Source organism: Nicotiana attenuata, unplaced genomic scaffold (genome assembly GCF_001879085.1).
Source record: "Nicotiana attenuata strain UT unplaced genomic scaffold, NIATTr2, whole genome shotgun sequence".
NCBI lineage: Eukaryota > Viridiplantae > Streptophyta > Magnoliopsida > Solanales > Solanaceae > Nicotiana > Nicotiana attenuata.
This window is the reverse complement of record NW_017671323.1, coordinates 117972-133635: the sequence shown is the minus strand read 5'-3', so window position 1 is coordinate 133635 and position 15664 is coordinate 117972. Positions and strand designations below refer to the sequence as shown.

The 15664-nt window shown below is 39.2% G+C and overlaps 2 protein-coding genes across 2 annotated transcripts; both read left to right on the top strand.

Annotated features, from left to right (window-relative positions):
• Positions 1-7160: 7160 nt before the first annotated feature.
• LOC109207559 lies at positions 7161-7927 on the top strand. Its single transcript, XM_019370498.1, has 3 exons — positions 7161-7228; positions 7309-7549; positions 7616-7927. The coding sequence occupies exons 1-3, from the start codon at positions 7161-7163 to the stop codon at positions 7925-7927; spliced, it is 621 nt and encodes a 206-aa protein (XP_019226043.1).
• A 2807-nt stretch (positions 7928-10734) lies between these two features.
• On the top strand, positions 10735-11228 carry LOC109207558. Its single transcript, XM_019370497.1, has 2 exons — positions 10735-10913; positions 11030-11228. The coding sequence occupies exons 1-2, from the start codon at positions 10735-10737 to the stop codon at positions 11226-11228; spliced, it is 378 nt and encodes a 125-aa protein (XP_019226042.1).
• The last annotated feature ends 4436 nt before the right edge of the window (positions 11229-15664 follow it).

The following is a 15664-nucleotide window of genomic DNA, read 5'->3' as shown; positions in this document are numbered from 1 at the left end:
CACTTTTGATTTTCGTTGGTACTCTGTCTTGTATCTTGAGGAACTCACATGCTAAATAGAAGAACTTGAGGGTGTTTTTCTATATCTGTTGAAGTGCACACCACCTCTTTCAAAGCTGCCTTTGAAGATTTAAGCTTCCTTTTCTTATGTTGCGTAACTACTTTTGGAATTGGAGTAGGTGTTTTGAGGTCATTTGGTTGACTGTGGCCTGTGGAGGCGATTTTCGGCCGGTGGTGAACGGGTGGTAGAGGGGCGGTGGATGGCTTCCGGTGGTGGTCACCGAAAATGGTTTCCGGTGGTGGTTCGTAGTTATAGCGACCGACGGTAAAAAGGGCTGACTTTAGGTCTTCAACCTAATTTTTGGACAATTATATCAAAATCAGGGATCGGTTCTCAACCTCGGATTAACAGGAATGGGTGTGGAGATGAAACGTTGTCCATTTGACTTGGGTGGGATCAATTGTAGACAAAACGGCATCGCTTGTTTCCAGGAATTAAGATGGGGATGTGGATTTAGTAAAGGCGGGGATGTGGGTTGGATATTGGTAAATGTTGGGTTGTTGAGGTCTTGGCCCAATTTGTTTTAAAATGTCCAAAAATCCTTATTCCTCTTTGATTCTTTCAAAATTAAACACTTATTCTAATTTGAATTAATTTTGCACAAATGACCTAATCATCTATTTATCTAACACTTTGACTAAAATTCAGCTAAACTTTTAACGGATTCACTAAACTAAAAAGCAAGGAAAATGACTAGTGCAATTATTTTGTGATTTTCATTATTTAAAGATGCAACTTTAATGCGATTAAAAACATAATGCAACTGAGATCTAATTCAGACTAATTTATAAAATTATCCTAATTACCTATTTTAATCTAGTAATTAACTAATTATTTAATTAGTTTGACAAAGCAAAGAAAGACACTTAAAAGAAAAACTAATACGCAAAGTGTCTAATGCACATTTTCCTAGATATTTGTATTTTCTAGAAATGCAATTAATTGTTAATTAAAATCTAAATTTGTAAAGAGTAAAAATATAAAATATTTTGACATATTTATGATTTAGAAATGCTACTAAAGATGCACCAAACACAAATATGCACAAAACAAATCAAATATAGAAAAATTCCTAAAATTCAATAAAAATAATTAAAGGCTATTTTGGAATGTTTTACGAGCAATTTTGATATCGGGAAAAAATTACGTGCTCACAGCTGTCCCTATTTGCTCGAAAACATGAAGAGTTTTCGGACAAAGATAAATGGGCAATCATGAACAATTTTGCACGTTTGATACTCCATGGGAAGCATTTCGAAAAGTTTGACTGAACCTTGCTTCTGAGGTTGCTTACATATCCTTGGCTACAAAGGAATCTGGTCGGTGTAGTTCTGGGAATTTTGATAGCTGGGACTACCAAAAAGCTGTGATTTCACTGTTTTTGTTGTTGTTACCGCTTGTTGAACTCCTTATTATACCAAAATCAAAATTGAAGGTAACTAAGCATGCCTATCAGGTACGAGTTACAAGATTTTTATATATAAGTGTTTTGAAGCTTGATCTTGATCTTTGAGTGGTTCTTCATGCAAACTCTGATTCGAACCTTGATACTTGTTAGCTGCATGTGCTAATTTATTCTTCTGTGGCTTCTTCTTTGATCAAAATGGAGGATGTAATGCTCGTGACTTCAGTCATGTCTTGAGCAAATCATGTTCTTCTTTCATCTGCTTTTCATCTTGAATCGACTTCTTTTCTTTTCTTTTCTTTCATTCTGGATAGAGACTTCTTCTTTTGGTCATTTCCAACCCTGTGCCTTAAGGTAAAATCTGTCTAGACACTAAAACAAACAAAATTTTCTACCTAAGTTTTCACTATAAATTTTGTGAGTTATGATAACAAAAATTCTAAACTACTCATTTATGGAAGAAATAAATGTCAAGAATGGTGTACCTTGAGAAAATCATGATTCTTTGGGGATGGTGTACCCTTTTTATCAAAATGACTCCTCAACCACGTATTGGTGTACCATATGTTGGCAAAATGCGGCTAGGAATGGTGTAACCTATATTGGCAATGGAACCAGGGAATGGTGTACCCTGCATTTAATCGATCAACTAAAGAGTGGTGTACCCTACGTTGGAAAACACAACTAGGAATTGGCTTACCCTACACTGGTAAAGAGATTAGGGAATGGTGTACCCTACGTCCTAAAAATCAATCATCAACTAGGGAGAGGTGTACCCTATGTTGAAAAACACAGTTAGGGATTGTTGTACCCTACACTGGTAAAGAGACTAGGAAATGGTGCACCCTATATTAGCAAAGATATCAGGGAGTGGTGTACCCTGCATTTAAGACCAATCAACTAGGGAGTGTTGTACCTTACGTTGAAAACACGGTTAGGTATTGATGTACCCTATAACGGTGAAGAGACTAAGGAGTAGGGTACCCTATATTAGCAATGAAATCAGAGAGTGGTGTACCCTGCATTTAAGATTAATCAACTAGGGAGTGGTGTAACCTATGTTGGAAACACAACTAGGGATTGGTGTACCCTATACTGGTAAGGAGACTAGGGAGTGGTGTACCCTATTTTAGGAATGAGATCAGGGAGTGGTACCCTGCATTTAAGATCATCAACTAGGGAGTGGTGTACCCTATGTTAGAAGACACATCTAGGGATTGGTGAACCCTTTACTAGTAAGTAAACTAGGGAGTGGTGTACCCTATTTTAGCTATGAGATCAAGGAGTGGTGTACCCTGCATTTAAGATCCTCAATTAGGGAGTGGTGTACCCTATGTTGGAAGACACAGCTAGGGATTGGTGAATCCTATACTGGTAAGGAGACTAGAGAGGGTGTACCCTATTTTAGCAATGAGATCAGGGAGTGGTGTACCCTGTATTTAAGATCATCAACTAGGGAGTGGTGTACCCGATGTTAGAAGACACAACTAGGGATTGGTGTACGACTGTACCCTATACTAGTAGGAGAATAGGGAGTGGTGTACCCTATTTTAGCAATGAGATCAGGGAATGGTGTACCCTTGATTTAAGATCATCAATTGGGGAGTGGTGTACCCTATGTTGGAAGACACAACTAGGGAGTGGTGTATCCTATACTGGTAAGGAGAATAGGAAATGGTGTACCCAATTTTAGCAATGAGATCAGGGAATGGTGTACCCTGGATTTAAGATCATCAACTAGGGAGTGGTGTACCCTACGTTTAAAAACACAGCTAGGGATTGGTGTAACCTATACTAGTAAGGAGACTAGGGAGTGGTGTACCCTATTTTAGCAATGAGATCAAGGAGTAGTGTACCCTGTATTTAAGATCATCAACTAGTGATTGGTGTACCCTACATTGGAAAACACAACTAGGGACTGGTATACCCTATACTAGTAAGAAGACTATGGAGTGATGTACCCTACGTCCTAAAAATTAATCATCAACTAGGGAGTGGTGTACCCTCTATTGGAAAATATAGCTAGGGATTAGTGTGCCCTACCGTAGCATTATTTTGAATGTATTTAAAGATTTAAGCAAAATGCGGGAAAGAATTTTTAGAAAACTTCCTTTTTTGAGAGTTTTTGTGTTACGGAGTTGTTTTCAATCTCTACATGATTTCTCTTTTTACTTGCACCTGTTTTCTGTTTTCAACGAAGAATAATTGTTAGTTCGAAACTGTGGTTGATTTTGTAGCCTTGAGTGTTTCAATCACTTGATCTCGGCCCATATTCTTTTGGTGATGATTTCAACACCAACTGGTTGTTTTCTAAATACCAATTGCATTTCTACCGCCGGAGAACCTTTGACTTTTCAAACTTTGCCATGACGGTTGGTCGTGTGGGACTTAACCTTTTCAACACTTTCTTGCAAAGTTTCAATCTGAGAGCATTAGAGAGCCCTTGGTTTTCAAACTTTCCCATGACTGTTAGTCACATGATACTTAACCTTTTCAACTTCATTTCGCCTTTGCAAGCCCTTCAATTTGATTTCCTTCTTCCAAAGTTTTCAATTTCAAATCATTGGACAATCATGGCCAATCGGGGTCACCGCGATGCCCTTGCCAAGGATGGGTACCATTTGAATATATCAGCTCGCTTCAAATGGGAGCCCTTATCACGACCCCAATTCCCCACCTTAGGATGTTGTGATGGCACCTAGTCTCCAAGACTAGGTAAGCCTAACACATGCTGATTTAATAACATCATTGAACTATTTAATCATTTATCATAAATCATTAAATGAAATATATAGCCGCAAGCGGCGAAACATTTCCCAAAACCGGTAGTACGGAGTCATAAACACTACTGAAACACAATAGCATTTCTAAACACAATATTGTTATGAATTACAATTTAACAGTAGCATAATAAAGTAAGATGGTGACTCCGAGGCCTGCAAACGTCAAGTAGGTATACCTTGAAGTCTCCCATCGCGCAGATGCAACTCTCAACAAACACAATTAGAATGCCTGGATCAGTGATATTTAGCTTAAAGTATATATATATATATATATATATATATTTATATGTATGTTCCCTTGCATTTTACTCGTGTTTCGTGGATTTCGGAAGTGAAATGTAATGACTTATGCTGATTCGTGGTATTTTTATGTGTAGGAATCATCCGGAAGCAATATGGGCCAAAAGGTGCAAGATTTGCGCCAAAAAGGAGCGAAACGGGAAAATAGCAATTTGTAGTGCCACAGGGCGTGGGGCGCTACCTATGGCCGAGTTTCCAAAACCTCAATTTTTCCAGCGCCAGGGATAGCGCCCCACGCTACCCAGGGTGCTGGTGACGGGAAGTCTCTCCTATTTAGCCCGTATCAAGGGTATTTCAGCCCAACCCCCCCCCCCCCTCCCCCAACGTGGGTAAAATCAATTCTAAAACCTATTTTGAGGGAGGGCAGCCATTTTGGAAGAGTTAACACACTGGGAAAATGAGGAGAGCCATCATAGAGCTTGGAAACCACGGAATTCATCTTGAGTTCTTCCTTTCCCTTCTTTTCTTGATTTTTATGCATTCTTGGGAATTGATTGAGATTTCTACTATGACTATGTGTGGCTAAACTCTTTTATTCTGGGGTTATGGTTTTACATGAATGTTGATATTCGAATATTGATTTGACGAGTTAATTTATCATATTGGGTTGTTTATTCATATCCTGAGTTTAATTATTTTACTTCTTAGCTAACAGTGAAATACAATATATGAATCGTGAGTTGAACTTGAAAGAGGTAATTCTTGATTGCAATAGGATTGAATAAAGCACGATGTTGGACCTAGTTATTGGGGAATTGATTTGCGAATACAGATAGAAATATACCTATTTGCCGTGCTTAGCCAATTTTGCAAGAGATTATTAATGCATTTTTTTATCTCTAATCTCATAGGAATATAGGGGTTAGAGTAAATTGAATAGGCGAGTAGAAGTTGTCGAATTTCTACGAGTATTATTGTCCTAGCAGGTTAATAACCCATACAAATTAATAAGTCGAATCGATTGAAGAATTCAACAGGAGTGTTAGCCAGTCATAACCCTGGAATATTATTCTCATTGAATTCAACTTTCCGTGCTAAGTGTGCTAGTTAACTCTTTCTTCTTTTTAATCGCATATTCAGTTAGTAGAATTAATCAAACAAAAATCAACTTGAAATTGTTCTTGACTCGATAAATTAGCATTTTCTTGATTTAGTTGGCAATTGATTACAAGTCCTCGTGGGAACGATACTCTACTCACTCTTTATTACTTGATTGACCGTGTATACTTGCGTGTGTGATTTTGGGCAACAAGTTTTTGGCGCCCTTGATGGGGACTTAGAAATTAATTTTTTTACTGGATTATGCTTTTACTACTCATCGAGTTAAGTTTTTTATCTTCTTTTTGGTTGGGTGTTTGATATCAGGTACTTTGCTTGAATGCGACGGGTTAGAAGCCAAGATAGACTACAGAATTTTAGCCTAGAACCTGAGAGAGCATTTCGCAGAAGATTGAGAGAATCTCGGAAAGCAAATAATTTACAAGCACTCATTCAACTTCCTATTGAAATGGCGGATGAACACCCATTGGCGGTACAAGAGGTGGCTATGCCCAGCATTGCTAATGTCATGTCCAAAATCGTTAAGCCGGGGATCAATGGGCATTTTGAGCTTAATCAGAGCATGATCTAGCTACTTCATGCAAATGAACAGTTCATGGGACTACCACACAAGGACCCCCAATAACATATTCTGAATTTTCTAGTGATTAGTAATACTTATATCACTAACGGGGTCACATCTGATTATGTTAGGCTCATATTGTTACCTTTTTCTCTATTGGGAGAGTCCAAGCAATGGTTGAAATCTGAGCCAGCTAACTCTATTGCATCATGGAATGATGTGGCTCGCAAATTCTTGGCTAGGTTCTTTCCTTCTGGTAACGGCAAAGATAAGAAGTGAGATAGTCGCATTCAAATAGAGAAAAGGTGAATCACTTTATGCAGCCTGGGAGCGATTCAAGGGGCTACTAAGAGACTGTCCGCACCACAACCAAACCAACAAAGCACTGGCTCACACTTTTATTGAAGGTCTTTACCCTGAAACAAATATAGTGGCAGACGCAACAACTGGTGGTCAAGTATTGGAAAAGAGCTTTGATTAGGTTTATACACTGCTGAACAAGTTTTCCAAAAGCAACCCAGATTGGCAAGGGGAAGTAGGTAGACACACAACCCATAAAGCTGACGAGGTACTTGAATTGGATGTTGTATCAGCACTATCTGCATAGGTAGAATCTTTTGTAAATCAAATCACTAGGATGAATATGGATCAAAACCAACAACAAGTCCAACCAATGCAACAGGTTCAACCAGTGTAGCAGGTGCAGGTGTTATGCGAAGTCTACGGCGAGGGGCATACCAATGATGCTTGTCCAGTGAATCTAGAGTCAATTTACTTTGTGGGGAATGCTAATAGGGTCCAAGCTAATCAGAATCAATATGGTAGCACTTACAATAATAACTGGAGGAACCACCCAAACTTCTATTGGGGTGGAACCCAAGGTACTCAGAATCCATGCAGGCCACAAGCTCCTCAACAACAATAAATAGAACCACAAGCTGAGCAACCTACAAACTCAACGAGTCACGTCGAGGAGATTCTAAAAAAATTGATGGCTAACCAGCAGGCTCAAGCAGCAGCCCACTCAGCAGCTATTCGAAATTTGGAGCAACAGATGGGGCAACTTGCTAGTGCCCATAACACCAACCTAGCGACACTGAGGCTTATTCTAAGGTTCCTATTAATGTTGTGTCATTGAGGAATGGAAGAGAATTAGAAGAAGTCCCATCTAAGAATAAAAAGCAAGTGACGTTTACTGAAAAACAACCCACCACAGAAGTCAAATCGGAAACTGCAAAAGAGTCGGAGAAGCCAATTGAAAAGGCTGTGGCAAAGCAACCACAACCAATAATTGTGAAGCCACCACCTCCGTTCCCTCAGAGATTGCAGAAGGTGAAGGATAATGCGGCCTACAAAAAGTTTCTTGATATTTTGAAGCAGGTGCAAATCAATACTCCCCTAGTAGACATCCTGTAAGAAGTGCCCAGATATGCCAAATACATCAAGGACATAGTGGCAAATAAATGGAGCTTGACAGAGTTCGAGACTGTGGCACTCACTGATGAATGTAGCTCAAGAATTCAAAGCAAGTTACCTCAGAAATTGAAGGATCGGGGTAGTTTCACTATCAAAATATCGATTGGTAAGCACGCAGTCGAGCGAGCTTTGTGTGATCCTGGGGCGACCATCAATTTGATGCTGCTATCTGAGTTCAAACAATTCGGGTTGGGTGAGTCGCGCCCAACCACGGTGATTTTACAGTTGGCTGATCACTCCCTTGCTCATCCTGAAGGTGTAATTGAAGATGTGTTAACTTAAGTGGGTTCTTTTATATTCCCTGCTGATTTTATTATCTTGGAATATGAACCTGATTAGGAAGTCTCATTTATTTTACGGCGTCCATTCTTAGCCATGGACCGAGCTATTATTGATGTATGCAAAGGAAAGATGACGATGAGAATGGGTGATCAAGTGGAGGTATTCACTATGAAGAGATATCCATGATTTCTGTGGTGGAAAGATGTGACGCCATTGGTGCCTTATATGAGCCCCGTAGATCCTCTTGAACGAGCCTCGATTGGGGATGAAAAAGACAGTGAAGATGAGTTGATGGAAGAAATTGAGCAAGTACTTAACATGTCTTGCAATTATGTCCAAGGGTTTGGGAGATTTGAGGAGTTGGACAGGCCTGCGACTCTAACCCCTCCTAAGCCATCTATTGAAGAAGCTCCTAAGCTAGAGCTTAAGCCCTTTATAGCGTATCTGCGCTATGATTATTTGGGAAACTCTGAGACATTTCTAGCGATTATCTCATCCATCATGACCGAGGTGCAAGAAGAAAAATTTCTCAGAGTGTTTCGTGATCATAAAAAGGCTATTGGGTGGACAATTGCTAAATCAAAGGAATCAGTCTATCATTTTGCATGCGTAAAATCTTTCTGGAAGATAGATATCACCCGAATGTTGAGCAACAAAGGAGATTAAATCCCATTATGAAAGAGGTTGTGAAGAAGGAAGTAATTAAGTGGCTTGATGCAGGTATCATATTCCTTATCTCTGATAGCAACTGGGTAAGCCCAGTACAATGTGTGCCTAAAAAGGGGGGATGACAGTTGTAGAGAATGAGAAAAATGAGCTAACTCCTACTCGCACTGTGACAGGGTGGAGAGTTTGCATTGACTACAGAAAGCTCAACAAAGCAACCCGCAAGGACCACTTCCCACTTCCATTCATTGACCAAATGTTGGACAGATTGGCGGGGCATGAATTTTATTGTTTCCTTGATGGTTATTCGGGGTACAGCCAGATTGTCATCTGCCTAAAGGATCAAGATAAGATCACTTTTACATGTACTTATGGTACTTTCGCTTTCAAGCGAATGTCGTTTAGTCTTTGTAATGCGCCAGCCACTTTCCAGAGGTGCATGATGGCTATTTTCATTAATATGGTGGAAAAATTTGTTGAAGTCTTCATGGATGATTTTTCAATCTTTGGGTCTTCTTATGATGATTGTTTGAAGAATTTGAGCAAGGTGCTAGCCCGCTGTAAAGAAACAAATTTGGTGTTAAATTAGGGAAAATGTCATTTTATGGTACAAGAAGGCATCGTGTTGGGCCATAGAGTGTCAAGGAGCAGCATCGAAGTTGATAAGGCGAAGGTGGAGGCGGTTGAAAAATTACCTCCACCCATTTCCGTGAGTCCGGAGTTTCTTGGGACATGTAGGTGTTTATAGATGATTCATTAAAGATTTCTCAAAAATTGTTAATCCCTTGTGCAGGATGCTAGAAAAGGATGCCGCATTTAAGTTTAATGATGCCTGTGTAAATGCATTCGAGGAACTAAAGTTGAAGTTGCTGTCTGTGCCAGTCATTATTGCACCTAATTGGAGTCTGCCCTTTGAGTTGATGTGTGATGCGAGTGACGTAGCAATTGGGGTTGTGCTTGGACAGGGGAAGAACAAAGTGTTTCACTCAATCTATTATGCCAGCAAGAACCTAACTAATGCACAACTCAATTACACCACGACGGAAAAAGAATTGTTGGCAGTTGTCTATGTTTTTGACAAGTTCCGGTCCTACTTAGTAGGAACGCATGTGATCGTGTACACGGATCATGTGGCGATTAGGTATTTAATCTCAAAAAAGATGCTAAACTGAGACTGATTAGATGAGTACTTCTTTTGCAGGAATTTGACTTGGAAATCCATGATTGGAAGGGCACAGAGAATCAGGTGGCTGACCACTTATCAAGGCTAGAAAATCACGAGCATGTGGAAAAATGAGGGGGATCTAGGAGACGTTCCCATATGAGCTACTCTTTGCAGTCACACATGATCTGCCACCAAGGTATGCGGATTATGTAAATTTCATATGAGCGGAGTACTTCCTTTAGAAATGCCACTTGAAGGGAGGAAGCGATTCCTACATGACATAAACTACTATTTCTGGGATGAGTCGTTCTTGTACCGGCAATGTGCTGACCAACTGATGAGGAGATGTATTCCGGAGAAGGGAGTGGAGCAGGTTTTGTACGATTGTCACTCCTCACCTTTTGGGGGACATCATGGTGGTGATATAACATCTGCAAAAGTTCTCCAGTCGGGATTTTATTGGCCGACTCTGTTTAAAGATGCCCATTTATTTGTAAAGAAGTGTGATCGGTGTTAGAGAACTGGAACAATCACTAGAAAAAATGAGATGCCGCTTAAAAACATTCTTGAGGTGGAGATTTTCTATGTTTGGGGGATCGATTTATGGGACCATTCACATCATCTAGAGGGAACAAATACATCTTGTTAGCAGTGGACTACGTTTCTAAGTGGGAGGAGGACATTGCTTTACATACTAATGATGCGAAGGTGTTGACTAAATTAGTCAAGAAGAATATTTTTACAACGTTTCGGGACTCCTCGAGCTCCAATAAGTGATGAAGGTACGCATTTTTGCAATAGACTTTTGAATAACCTACTAGCTAAATACGGGTCAAGCACAAAGTTGCCACCGCATATCACCCTCAAACGAGTAGGCAAGCAGAGGTATCGAATAGAGAAATAAAGCAAATTTTGGAGAAAATGATCAGTGCAAATAGGAAGACTAACAAGGTTGGATGACGCTCTATGGGCGTATATGACTGCATACAAGACACCTATTGGTACCTCGCCTTACAAGTTGATCTATGGCAAAGCATGTCACCTTCTGGTTGAGCTAGAACACAAGGCCTTTTGGGCCGTCAAAAAGCTCAATATTGATATGGAGTTGGCGGGTGAGAAGAGATTGCTCCAACTCAATGAGCTAGATGAATTCAGGCTAAATGCATATGAGAATGCCAAGCTATATAAATAAAAGACCAAAAGGTGGCATGCCAGCACATCAAGCTTCGCCATTTCGAGTCGGACCAGTTGGTATTGCTGTTCAATTCCAGGTTGAAGTTGTTTCCTGGAAAATTAAAGTCGAGATGGTCTGGACCTTTTGAAATAGTGCGAGTGACACCATACGGGGCTATAGAGTTAAGAGCGCCAAATTCCGAGAGGACATTCTTGGTCAATGGGCAAAGAATCAAGCGTTATTGGGGTGGTGACGTGGATCGTCACAAGTCCTCAATTGCACTGAAGGATTCTTGAGGAGTGGTATCATCGTGCTGCGATGTTAAATCAAGCGTTTCTTGGAAGGCAACCCAAGCATTTTATTTTGCTTCCATAGTTACTAACATTTCCCTTTCGTTTATGTATTTTTGAACTTTTTTTTGGATTTCCTAAATTTTTTTATCTGGTAGGTGTAACTTTTGTTGTATTTATAGTTTTGTTTTTGTTTGCTGATTAGGGGAAGTCTGAGTACCCGAAGTTGAAGTTGAGGAGCATGTTTGAGCTTAAGTGTGGGGTCATCCCGACCCTAAATATTAAGGATCATGTTGCTAGCTAGGCCCTAGAGGGTCTCAGAGAGTATTTCTCATCCTTTTTTTTAATATTTTTCTTCGTGATCATGCATCGAGGACTATGAATAATACAAGTGTGGGGGGTAGGATAATTACTTTCTGAGTGGATTCATGTAAAAAAAAATCAGAAAATAGTGGACTTTTCCCGACGACGGACTACCTGGACAGTTCTCTCGAGGGATTAAGGTCCAATAAAAAAAAATTAAAAAAATATTTGAAAAACAGAAAAAAAAATCCAAAAACCTGTCTTTTATTTTCCTTTAGGTAATAATGATTCCCCATGGTTTTTCTTTGTGCATCGGTTCTTTTCCATGAGGTGTAGTTTGAACTGGATAGTAGTTTTTTTTAGAGTAGATTAGGAAATTAGGAAATAAAAGGAGGAAGATTGATAAACTTAGGCTCCTTTGACTTATTTAATAGTAGCATATTTAGGCTTTGGCATGTGGAGTATCTTCCCTATGTGTTGAAATTATTCATGATGCCTTGATGAAATTGGATAGCTTGTTATGACGCCTATGTCTCTTTTGCTTGACTATTATTCACTTTGTGCTTAATGCTTAATATCTTGTGGCTCTGTGAATACTTGCATTATTTGAGAGTAGGAATGAGATCATCCTTAGTGAGTCATGTTCCATGTGGGAAGTGAGATTTTGTATAGTCCATGTTATCGTGATTGAGTTTAGAACTTGCCCGGTATATGAGTCGAAGTGAATTTTTTTTGTGATGCTCGGTTTGAAAAATGATTTAAAGCATTCTTTGATCTTTTGAGCTTAATTGCTTATCACAAATAAATTCTATCCCTAGTAAACACGTTTGAGCCTATAGACTTTCAATCGGCACCCACGTTACGAGTCTATACCCTTTTGTTCTTAATTGACAGTATTTTGATCCTGTTACCTCTAAAAGCACTTTAATTATGAAATGAGCGCTAGAAGAAGTAAGGACTAAGTGTGGGGTGACTTTCGAGTGGAACCAGTGAAAGAAAGACAGAAAGGTGCACTTGTTTTGTAGAATAATACACCACTAGCGAAACTGGAAAAAAAAGATAGAGATGAATAAATTGTTGTTTTGTTCTTGCTAGTGGGGTATAAATTAAAGTAGTGCTTAAAGAAAGAGGGAATAGTTTTGGGGAGTGATCATGTTTTTGAAATTGAAGCGGATTGAAGAATTTTGCTTAAAGTTTATCATGTGATGTGTTAAAGTGCTTAGAAGGGTGAACCACTAATCCTAAATATATGCTACCCCTCCCTTAGCCCACATTACAACCATATAAAGTCCTAATTGATTTTAGATCGAGTGAGCCTACATTAGTAGAGATTCACATTATGGGCAAGCCTATGGTACCTTTTGCATGCATGTGACTTCTTTGTGAGAGTGAGAGATTTTCTTTCATAGATGTGAGTCCTTAAATTATATTTGATCATGAGATTCGAATGTGTGAATTCAACTTACTCTCTTGTTCTTGTTGTGAGGGCACATGGTTTCACGAGGGATAGGTAATTAGAATTCTTTGTGATGTTGGGTGTTCAAGCCATGCGTGCATTGTGATATTGAGTCGATTTTTGAAGCTAGGATTGTTATGAGCACGTTGTCTTTGTTGTGAATATTTTTAAAGAATAGCATAAGTAAAGGGAAGTGTTAGTGATTGCATATGCTACAGTTTAATTGTTGCTATCAACCATGGTCATTGGTAGAGTGTATGTTTAAGAAATTTTTTTTGAATTGCTCCCCCATGTTGATATGTACGTTGTTGGAGTGTAGTTGATGGTCCCATTGCTCGAGGATGAGCAAGAGTCTAAGTGTGGGGTGTTGATATTTAGCTTAAAGTATATATATTTATATGTATATCGCCTCGCATTTTACTCGTGTTTCGTGGATTTCGGAAAACGTAATGATTTATGCTAATTCGTCGTGTTGTAATGTGAAGGAATCATCTGGAAGCAATATGGGCCGAAAGGTGTGAGATTTGAGCCAAAAAGGAGCAAAATGGGAAAATAGCCATTTGTAGTGCCACAGGTAGCGTGGGGCGCTACCTGTGGCCCATTTTCCAGAACCTCAATTTTCCCAGCACCAGGGATAGCTCCCCACGCTACCCAGGGCGCTAGTGACGGGAAGTCTCTCCTATTTCGCCCGGGTCAAGGGTATTTCGGCCCAACCAACCCCCCCCCCCCGGATAAAAGCAATTCTAAAACCTATTTTGAGAGAGGGCCACCATTTTGGAAGAGCTAACACACCGGGAAAAAGAGGAGAGCCATCACAGAGCTTGGAAACCACGGAATTCATCTTGAGTTCTTCCTTTCCTTTCTTTTATTGATTTTTATGTATTCTTGGGAATTGATTGAGATTTCTACTATGACTATGTGTGGCTAAACTCTTTTATTCTGGGGTTATGGTTTTACATGAATGTTGATATTCGAATATTGATTTGACGAGTTAATTTATCATATTGGGTTGTTTATTCATATCCTGAGTTTAATTATTTTACTGCCTAGCTTACAGTGAAATACTATATATGAATCTTGAGTTGAACTTGAAAGAGGTAATTCTTGATTGAAATAGGATTGAATAAAGCGCGATCTTGAACCTAGTCATTGGGGAATTGATTTGTGAATACGGATAGAAATATACCTATTTGCCGTACTTAGCCAATTTTGCAAGAGATTATTAATGCGTTCTTTTTATCTCTAATCTCATAGGAATATAGGGGTTAGAATAAATTGAATAGGCGAGTAGAAGTTTTCAAATTTCTACGAGTATTATTGTCCTTGCAGGTTAATAACCCAGATAAATTAATAAGTCGAGTCGATTGAAGAATTCAACAGGAGTGTTAGCCAGCCATAACCCTGGAATATTATTCTCATTGAATTCAACTCTTCATGCTAAGTGTGCTAGTTAACTCTTTCTTCTTTTTAATCGCATATTTAGTTAGTTGAATTAATCAAACAAAAATCAACTTGAAATTGTTCTTGACTCGATAAATTAGCATTTGCTTGATTTAGTTGGCAATTGATTACAATTCCTCGTGGGAACGATACTCTACTCACTCTTTTACTTGATTGACCACATATACTTGCGTCTGCGATTTTGGGAAAATTCTGCACAAAAATGTGCAGAAGCGTAGCATGGGTACACCACAATGGTACCCAGTAAGTATCAAGCCTAACCTCGGTAGAGTAGTGACGAGGCCAGGTCAAGACACCTACTAGAGATAGAAACCTGTTCAAGATATACATAATCTAATAATGGAAAGAACATCAATGTAAGACCAACAACGGAAAAATTATTGATTTACAACCAACAATGAAGTAATAGAAACATAAGTGGCAGCAAGTAGTAAACGAGTAATAATGAAACAACATAATCAGAACACCGATGAGATGTAAATGAACTCAAATAAGGAAAAACGGATGGCAACTCAAATAATCAAATCACTCTGAACGCATGGACTTACAATAAGAATTACCCCGAGGCACCACACCTCTTAAACTACAAATCATGGACCACAATTTTTAAATCTTACACATATGGCACCTCGTGCCCACAATATCAATCACCTTCGCACGGCAAAGCCCATGTGCTACTATGTTCTTTGCAACCATGATAAATATTAATTTAGATGAACGAAAGATATATTTAAACACCATAAAATATAATAACAATCTTGAATAAAGTAAGGCGTCAAATGATATAATGACTTTATTTTAGAAATCAAGTAAAGTAAACGTAAGGCCACATAAAATTTCACCTAAAACCCGGAATTTCGTGGTGCCAAGTTAGGCTTATGTATTAAAGATTGTAGAGATTCTTCACGGCTTTGGATTGAACAGTGCGCTGGGGAGTTGAAGGAATATATTTGCAGAGTTAGGCATTTTCGTGGCTCATTATGCGGCCGCATAATCACTCTGCAGGCCGCAGAATGGCCGCAGAGTGAGGCAATCTTTTAAGCCATTTTAGATGTTATTTTTGCGGCCCATTATGCGACTGCAGAACTATTTTGCGGGCTGCACTTTGATCGCATATCCAGCCTCGAGATTTTTTAGATGGTGGTTCTAAGGCGCATTATGCAACCGCATAACAGTCTGCAGACTGCAGGCTGGTCGCAGATCGAAGCAAAAAATATTAGTT